Raw genomic sequence first — 9,428 nt, forward strand, 5'->3', positions numbered from 1 at the left:
AAGCCTCATAACCACATGTCATTCAGAAAAGTTTAGCTAAGAATTAAACTAAACATCCAATTTGGCTGCATGTGTAATGAATAAATAAAGCCTTTTCCTTTCATGTGCCCGTGCCAAAGTCAACAAGCTCTATTAGCTGATGAAACAATGCTGACGCCAAATAAAAATACCCCTGACCCATCAATATGGGCTGAGAGCTCGGCCCTGCATCAAAGAGTGTTGTCAGAACAAGAAATACTGTCTTGACACTTCTGCGGGGAGGAAAAACTCCCATTCCTGCACAAGGTGGGTTCCCTGTGCTCTCACTGGGATGTCAAGGAGCAGCAAAACCATCCCATAATGACTGTCTGTTAGGGACACCTCTCTTTATTTCTGCTGGAATAATTTGGAAACCCCTTGAGCTGCAAGGAGCTGGGCTTTGGTGTTTGCTTGCCCCCACTGTGTGTGAATTCCCCACAAAACCTGAGGAATCTTTATCCTGTGTGCAAAATGCTGATGCTTGGAAATGAAACTCCCAAAGGGCCCTGCTCAAAGAAGTGTTTCAGCATCTCAGAGCACCTCAGCACCTGGGAGCAGCCTGCCAGCTGTGCCACCCTCCTCCTCCTCCTGCCCACGAGGGTGGCAAGGTGAAGGAACACGAGATCTCCCCTCTGCCCCATGGGGATGTGCAGCTTGGCTGTTTCCCAGCTGGGCCTGCCCTGCAAACCCCTCTCCTTTGAAATCCACGTTCAGCTGCTCTGTGCCGTGCCCTGCCTGTGATCTTTGAAGTCTCACCCCTCCCTCGACACTCTTGGTTTAAAAGATCTGTTCTCTATTAGTCTTCAGTCACACTTTTAGTTTCATTCAGGCTTTTATCTACTTATCCATCTTTCTTCCTGCTCCCACCATTCCCCCTGCCCTGCCAGGAGGCAAAGTACAATTCATTTTTCAGGTGACCCTGCCAGGAAGGCATTGCCATGAATAGGAACAGGTCCAGAAACTGCGGAAAAAGCAAAACCCTTGACTTTAATAAGCAGCAAAACGCTTCCCAATCAGAAGGAAGCAGCCAGATGTGACCAGAATTGTTATAAAACACAAAGGATGGTCCTCCAAATAATTCCTGCCATCTCTTGAAGCCTCCTCAGGCAGAAGTCTTGTGAGCACTGCTGGAGCTGTGGCAGGGCAGTGAGTGATCCTGTGGGTGTGCAGACTGGTAGGGAAAACTTGCTGTCTGACAAGGTCCTGGCTGTCACCAGGACTCTGCTACTGGCCTGCCCTGCATGGGGACATGGTGCAGCTCATCCCTGCCTGGCTGCTTTGGTCCTGACTGTCACCAGGACTCTGCTCCTGTCACCAGGACTCCCTTCCTGACTGTCACCAGGACTCTGCTCCTTACCTGCCCTGCATAGGGACATGGTGCAGCTCATCCCTGTCTGTCTGGTTGGTCCTGACTGTCACCAGGACTCTGCTCCTGTCACCAGGACTCTGCTCCTGACTGTCACCAGGACTCTGCTCCTCACCTGCCCTGCACAGGGACATGGTGCAGCTCATCCCTGCCTGGCTGCCTTGAGCACGGAGGGGTGTTTGTGTGTCTTTAGTTTTGATTGCAGCTGTCTGAGCAGGGCAGGAGCCCCGCTGGGCTGCGCTTAATTCTGAGTAACGCGAGTTTAGCCGCACGGACAGTCCCCTGCTGTTTTGAAAGACACCTAAGAAAGCAATACAGTCACCGTAAGAACTTCTCTGCTGGAAAGCCAGGCTCCTATGAGAACCCACCTGTTACAAGGAAATAATTAAAAACCTGAAGAGAAAGGATAGCAGGACACCAAAAGGCACCTGAGCAGGTTGGCAGCGAGGAGCTGCCCCGGCTTTGTGCGAGCTGCCTGCCCTCCCCTCTGCGGGGCTGTAACGATCCGTGGGCAGAGACATCGATTTCTGCCCAGCGCTTCCTCAGTGCAGGGGGAGCAGAACTCGGCTCACATCCTCTGCGGGCTCTGCTCCCTCCCCCTGCACGTCGATAGGTGTCAAGTCACCACCCAGCACCGGCGATGGAAGGGCCACTTCTTGCTGAGCCCACTTTCCGCTGGCCAGAAGGGGATGCTCAGCAGTGAGTGGCCACGTGTCATTCTCGGTGACAGTGAAAATTTACCTTGATGGCCTCCCAGGCCACAGCACTCCAGTCCTAAGGATGGGCTGGAGCCTGGATCTCTCCTGCAGCCACCCCCTGCTCTGTGCACTGGGTGCTGGGTGGGCTCCTTGCCCACCTCAGCCTGGCTGCTCCTCCTCTGCTTCATTTTTATAACTCTTTAGTCCTCTGGAGAGAACAGCACTGGTGTGAGATGGGGGAGAAAGGGCCACGAATCCAGTGGTATGTCACAAACCCATCCCAAAAAAAAAAATTCTAAAAAATACTTTACAGTTTGTTATTCCTGTTCTCAGCTTGACTCTTCACCAGGGAATTGCTCAGGGACAGTGCTGTGAGTGCTGGTTTCTGTTTTGGGAGGCAAGAGCCGGGCCAGGCAGGGGTGAGGCAGGGACAGGGAGGCAAATCCATGTTTTGCATTTGTGTAGCTCTCATTCACGGCTCTACACGGTGTTTGCAAGTGTTCCAGCACATGGCAGGCGTACGCTACAAGGAAATGCTGCCGGTGCCCAGAATAGAAAGATTTCAGCTCAGTATTGACTGAATCAAGAGATGCAGGGAGCTGATTGCAGTTTGTGTCTTTTGCTTCCTTGGAGGTCAGTGGAGCTGAAGTCCGGAGCATCCTTAACCAGAGAGGGTTTGCAGAGAGCTGCAGTGAGTGTAGTGGGAAGCAATCTGGTGTTGTCCTTTTAATCCTCCTGCAGTCAGTCACATAAATGGAAATACAGACTGACCCATCAATAGTTACCAGTTTTATTTGCAACCTTGGACTTAATCTTTCTTTTCAAACGATCTTTTAAAAGGAAAAGCTGCTACTTATCTGGAATTAGTGGAAATGTCTTCCCTGGTACTAATGAGAGCCCTTAGGCTGGAGGGAACTGTGTAACTGCTGGCAGCATGTTCTGATGATCATAAATGTTTGGCACCCCTTGGTGTCACAGGAGCATTTTTCTCTTGGATTTTCAAGAGGTGCCCTGGCTGGCTGGGTCCAGGGTGGCAAACTGAGGCACTGGCAATAAAAAATGGGACTCTCTGCACTGATTTAGAGAATTCCCCTTCTCATTATAATAAAAGAATAATATACTCTTTTAGAAGGCACTCCTTGTTCAGCACTCAGCCCAGTGGAAACCTTGCCAGCATGGGCTGGCTTGGTGTCTGTCCCTTAAATGTGTGCCTGGACCACTCCTGGGGGACCTTTGGGAAGGGGCATTACTGTTTTGCTCTTTGCTTTGACCCCTGAACTCTTTAACAATGTAAAGCCTTGTGAATTATAAATCAAATGTTCCTGCTGAGCTTTGTGGTGCACAGAATGAAATGCAATGATTAATATTTAAGAGAAAATAAGTTAAAGATTTTAACTACAAGGGCAAATGTCTATCCACAGAGCCTTTTCAGAAGAGAGGGAGAACCACATTTTCAGGAGCTTTAGTGAAGTTTGTGGCTGTCAGACCAACCACCAGAGCTGGGGGTGTGCAGGGGCCAAACTCTCTGCCCTGCCCTTCATGCTGCCTCAAACTGCCCACATCCTAGAAAATCCCAGCAGTGCTGGAGCATCCCTTAGGGATGGGGCTGGCGAGCACACCCCACACTTTAGCAAGTAGAGGAGCTGTGTGCTTTTCCAAAATCCAGACCTCACCCAGGTCTTGCTCAGCCCTCCCTGGCTCCTCCTCACCCTCCCTCCAGCATGCCAGCCCCATCCCTGCTGGGCAGGGTGCCCTCTCCATGTTCTGCACACTGACAGCTCCAGCAGTGCCCACCCTGACCCAGGACATCCTCCCAGTGGCACCTGGGCTGGACACTGCCTCCAGCCACCAGCAGAGCCTGTTCTAAGCCAGCAAATAAGGCAGCAAACACTTACATGGGTGCAGAACCTCTCCGGAGGGTCCCCACAAGTGATTCCTGCCGGGTCCACCCGCACGGTCACGTAATCCTTCATCCGCATGGCCTTGGGCTGGCACGCATAAAACTCCCATGAGGGGCCATCGTCCGTGGTCACCCAGGACTTGCAAATGTCATACTGTGCCATGGCCAGGGGCACGCAGTGCACGAGGAGAGCAGCCAGGTAGAGCATGGCAGCTGCGGCCAGGCGCGGGCGCCCTGGGCGAGGGCAGCGCCGGGAGTCCCGGGGAAGGCGGCGGCTGGGCTAGGGGTGGCTCTCGGGATCAGCATGGAAACTCCTCATCTAAAAATGCTCCACTCCAAGGAGATCCACACAGGAACAGGGATGATCCCACTCTGCACGCTGTACCTGGACGTGGAAAGTTCCTCTTGGCATGGAAGCCGACTTTGCAATTCACTTGATTGGGAAAGTTTTGGCCAGAGTTGCTGATCAGTGGTCAAAAGTCTTCCTTAACCTCATTTTTTCCCCCTTTTATTGTACGAAAGGTCTTCCAAATCAGCATGAAAATATCTAGAGGTGACTCCAGTCAATCAATACAAAGATCAAGTTCTGAGTTGCTGATGAAATTTGATAGGAGTAAATTGGAGAGGCCGTGAGATGGTGCTGGATCAGGTTTTCCTCAACCTTCTGCTCTGCTCCAACTGCGTCGCTGTGGAAAGTGCCTTAAACTGTGTCTGCCTTAATTATTGGGGTGTTAGAACATTTAGCACATAAAATAAATAGAGCATCTGGCCATCAGTACAACTCTGACAAGAGAGACTGCTTGAAGCTTGGAGCTGAAACTCCTTTTTCGCAAAGGATGGTTGTGTCAGCGTGAGCAGGTCGGTGCCCAGATCTGGGTGGTCACTGGGGTGACTGGGGCAGGGCTGGCTTTGGCTTCTCCCGCTGTGTCCTGCGGTGGTGGCGAGGATTCCTGTCCAATTCTGCCTTTTGGCAACGGAGCACCAAGTCCCCAAAGCCTTCAGCTGCAATCCATGGGGCTACCTGGGGTCTCCTCTCTCTTTCATGGTCAGGGCAAAGGCAGAGCTCATCAGCAGGAGGGACCTGCGAGAAATTGGAAGACAGATTAGGTGGGAGCAAGGGGGGACAGTTGGAGCACGAAGAACAGGGGTCCCTCAGGAGGCAGAGCTCTCAGCTGGGCTTGCCAAGCCACCTGACAGGTTTTTGTAACAGGGAGATATACAACTTTAATAAAAAGCAATCCATAGTAAGATGCTTATGGCTTTTCTGCTATCTGGGAGAAGGGAAGGAGCGCTGCCCAATTTAAGGTATCTGCTTTGCAACAGCAGCTGGACAACAGGAGCTCTAATGGGTCTTCAAATAACATCAAGAAGCAGCTATGGGTCATTAGGAGATGGGGAATATGCAGACAGAGAAGGGACAGACAGACAAATTGATAGTCCTAAAAAGATAAGCAAATAAATAAGACAGCTGGGGAGACAGATACATTGTCCAGCATCCCCACATATGATTTATCTGAACAATAACATTTAATAAAAAACAATTTAAAGTCCTAATAACATTTAGGTTCACCTAATACAAAGAGCAATGACCTTCCCAGTATTCATTTCAGGTTAGAACAACATTTCTGCAATTTTGTTGTCTTTCCAGTAGAGCTAAAAAAATTGTAAGTAATTACAAAACAAAATGACAAAGAACCGAAGCGGGGAGGGGGAAAAAGTCAAACCCTCTCTCAGTATTAGATTCAGGAGGGAGATCTCATCCAAGAAGGTGGGAGGCACATATCCAGAACAGAAATTTACCTTTGGATAATTCCCTTTCTATTTCTTTCCCCAACTTTTCTTTCACAATTGAGCCATATCTGCTTCAACAGCATGCTTAGCATTTCCTTTCTCATGAAGCTCAGTTACTAAAGCTCAGAAACTCCAGGTTAACACATGAATTGATCCGTGTTCAGGGGCTTCACACCGCTCTGCTACCATCTCCCTTTCCCCCCTTTTTGCTTGAAAGATTGCTGATTGAGATGAATGAGTTCAGAAAAGAGAAGCTGTCTCTCATGCTTCATTGCCAGCTCTCTACGAAGAGCCTGTTATAGCTGTGTTGGACCTGAATAAACTCCCAGAAAAAGAATAGACTGGCTGCTATTTTTATATTATGAGTAAATGTAGTAAAAATAATAAGGCAGGGTGACACAGTGTTTATAAGTCCTACTTACATCAGAGCTGTCTTTTGAGTTATAACAAGTCAGTTCCTAATTATTACATCAAACTGGTCACTGCCAAGTGCCTGGTAAGAGTGAGAGTGAGAGACTCTGGTATTGTGTAGAAAACAAGCAGGGTAGTTTTAATGAGAACTCCGGTGCTGTTAAGTTTATGGATCTATTTTCACAGCCTCAACAATTATATCTTGCACTTGAATGGCTGTCAGGGAAAAACCCAGGTAGAAAGGATCTATAATATCTATTAGTGTCTTGTTATGCTGGCTAAATGTCACAGATTCCCAGGGAAGTGAAAATTTGTTGGAAAAAATGTATTTACTGTCAGTTCATCAGCCAGGCAAGCGGGTTTGGGGTGAAGTGTGTGGCTCAACACCCACTTAGCCAGTCCAGTCCCTTTGCAGAAATAGTTGGAGTGTTGCTCTGGATTGCGCCAACATACTGCAAACGGGGCAGAGAGGCTCCCCAAATTAAAGCTTTCACTCTGCTTGATTTGGTTTAGTTCTTAGAAAATAAATCTTCACCTGATATTATTAAGAAACTACAGTTCATGGGAACAAATAGAATCAATGCTCTTTGTTCTCTTTGAAGAGTACTCAGCACTCACTGGGGACTGATAGCCGGAGTATTAAAAACACAAAATTAGATTGTGTCTTGACTTAGCTGGCTCCGGGTTTTTTTCTTATTATTGGATTAACACCCTATTGAAATAAAGGGACAACGCTGAGCAACAACTGAGCTGCTCTCGGATTAAGAGCAGAAAGTAAACTCAATAAAGGAGTTTTTAATTTTCTCTCAGAAGTGTTGCTCTCCCCATGAACTCTCCGCTCTCCCCCCGCGCTCGGGGAGCGGGAGTTGCTCTCCTCTTTCCCTCGCTGCCCATCCCTTCCCCGCAGCCCGGACAGCGAATTTGGGGACACGGATGGGGGGACGGGAGCCCGAACCCCGCGACAGCGCTGCGCGGCTCCCGGCAGAAATCCTGGAAATCCCACTCGCATCCCGCCGCTCTCCCTGATGGATTCGCGGTTCCCGGCAAAGCCCGATGCCGCTCCCGCTCCGCCCCATCCTCCCCCGTTTCTTTTACCCCAAAGGACTTTGGGGGGCTGCCCGGAGCGGGGAGGGGATCGGCGGGGCAGGGGGAGCCGGCGCGCTGGGCTGGGGGAGCCCCCCGGCTTCCCAAACTCCGGAGCGGGGAAATAAACCCCATCCCGCGGCGGGGATGCTCCGGGGAGGGGGACAGAGAGCGGGACACCCCAGGGAAAGAGTGGGAACAACTGGCAGCATTGGGGAATGGGGCAGAAGCCGGCGCTGCCCGCCCCCCCTCCGCCCCCGCTTTCCCCCCATGCCCGGCGCTGCGGGTCCTTACCGGGAGCGAGCTCTGCGGCGCGGGGCTCCCGGCGGAGCAGTCAACTTCGGGGCGGGGGGAACCCCCAGAACACCCCCAGCCCTGCCCAGCCCTGCCCTGCCCTGCCCTGCCCAGCCCTGCCCTGCCCTGCCGGCAGCGCTGCGCCGCCGGCCCCCAAGGGCAGATGGCCGGGGAAGCTTTGTGCAATCCCGGCTCCCCTCGCAAGTTAATGCCGAGGCTGAAATCCCTTTTGCTCTCACTTTCAATCACAATCGGAGCTTTTATCTCCGTGCCTGATCCCGGCTGCGTAACTTCCTCTGTGCAGCTTTAGCACACACCATCCCACCGGCGGCAATGGGCTTCTTAAAGGTGCAGGAGGAAATGCAGCGGGGGGGGAGGAGGAGGAGGAGGAGGAGGAGGGAGGGAAAACCACCCGAGGAAGAGGATGCTGCGAGCGGGAGCCTTCAGCCCCGGCGGCCCCGCGGCTCCCGGTGCAGCATCCGCGCCGTCCCGCTGCCCCCGGCTGGATAGCGGCAGCCGGGAATGCCGCTCCTCGGGGCTTCTCTTTTATTTTTTTTTTTTTTTTCCTTTAAGAGCTTAAAAAAATAAAAAAATAAAAAAATAAATTAAAATCATGAGCTCATGTTTGCTCGAGAGAGAGAGAGAAAAAAAAAAAATCTCCAGTCACGAGGGTTTCCCCACACGTGTAAGTCCTCGCTTGGTGTGCCCTGAATATTTTGGGGAGGCTTCTGCTGGTGGAGATGCTGTAAATGAGGCTGCGTGCGTGTGTGTTGGGGGAAGAGGGGGTGGTTGGAATTAATAGGATAAACAAAGCAGGAACTCGGAGATGGGGAAATCAGATGGCTGGGAAATGCTGGATACTGGTGGGAATGTGCTGTGAGATTTAAATGAGGCAGGTTTTGCTTTGGGAAGGTGGGAGACTGTGAGGTGTGACAGCACCTTCCAGCACGGGGCTGGAGAAGCAGCTGGGGTTGCTTAGGTCAACTCTGTTGTGTCCATGCTGAGGGGCAGAGGAGGCTCCAGCTGTGGAAAAAGTGGATAGAACTGTAGCAGGTAAAGGTCCAAGTTTTCCCTGCACCAGGCAGCTGCTGAAGGCAGAACTCCTGAGCAGCGACAGGTTTTTGACATGAGGATAAATGACAGCTCATGGAAAAACGACAGTTCATTTATGGGGAGGAAATCCAAAGAATCACCACTGCCTCCTATGTATACAACCACCCAAAAATGACTGCTCCTTCCTAACCAAGAATTCAGTGATTTCTAAGCCAGAAAATGCATTGTCCATCTTACACGTGGTTTGAACCTCGTGCACTCAGTATTTTGTTATATGGTTTCCTTTGACCCATTGCCCTGGGGTCTCTGGGTGTCCTCTCCCATTTAAGAATCCCTGGAAAACCCACGATTCATCCTGTAACCAGACAGAGGTGATTTAGGGCTGTTCTGGGAAACTTTTCCCATATTCTGGAGCGTAAGTGAGATTTATGAAATGCTGGCATTGTGTCTTGACTGTGGCCCAGCCTAAACACGACGCTGATGCACTGGGTGGTCTTTACCTTCAAGGATGTCTTTAATTCTGGCTCAATTTCCACTCCAGGACATGGTCTGATACTTTCCACATGGTAACTTCTTCTGTAAACACTTATTTTACAGCAGCAGTATAGCTTAAGTGAGAAGCACTGGCTGGGAATCCGGGGCTGGCTAATATTCCTGGATTTCACTTTGTGCCTTTAGGTCTGCTCTGTAGTAATGACTCCCCTGGAAATTCCCCACGTCTCACTTATTACTTCTTTATTAGTTATTATGGTACAGTAACAGGATAAAACGGAGTTGGTATTTCATTTTCATTCCCTCTAATAGCCACGGCAAA

At 50.6% G+C, this 9,428-nt stretch overlaps 1 protein-coding gene across 1 annotated transcript in view; it reads right to left on the minus strand.

Moving 5' to 3' along the window:
- Positions 1–4,616, minus strand: part of NTNG2 (netrin G2) — a 45,962-nt gene extending 41,346 nt beyond the window's left edge. The window contains exon 1 of the mRNA XM_058818353.1: positions 3,978–4,616. Coding sequence (XP_058674336.1) covers positions 3,978–4,190 — 213 coding nt within the window. The 5' untranslated portion in view covers positions 4,191–4,616. The remainder of the gene's footprint in view (positions 1–3,977) is intronic.
- Positions 4,617–9,428: the final 4,812 nt, after the last annotated feature.

Source organism: Ammospiza caudacuta, chromosome 21 (genome assembly GCF_027887145.1).
Source record: "Ammospiza caudacuta isolate bAmmCau1 chromosome 21, bAmmCau1.pri, whole genome shotgun sequence".
NCBI classification, from domain to species: Eukaryota; Metazoa; Chordata; class Aves; order Passeriformes; family Passerellidae; genus Ammospiza; species Ammospiza caudacuta.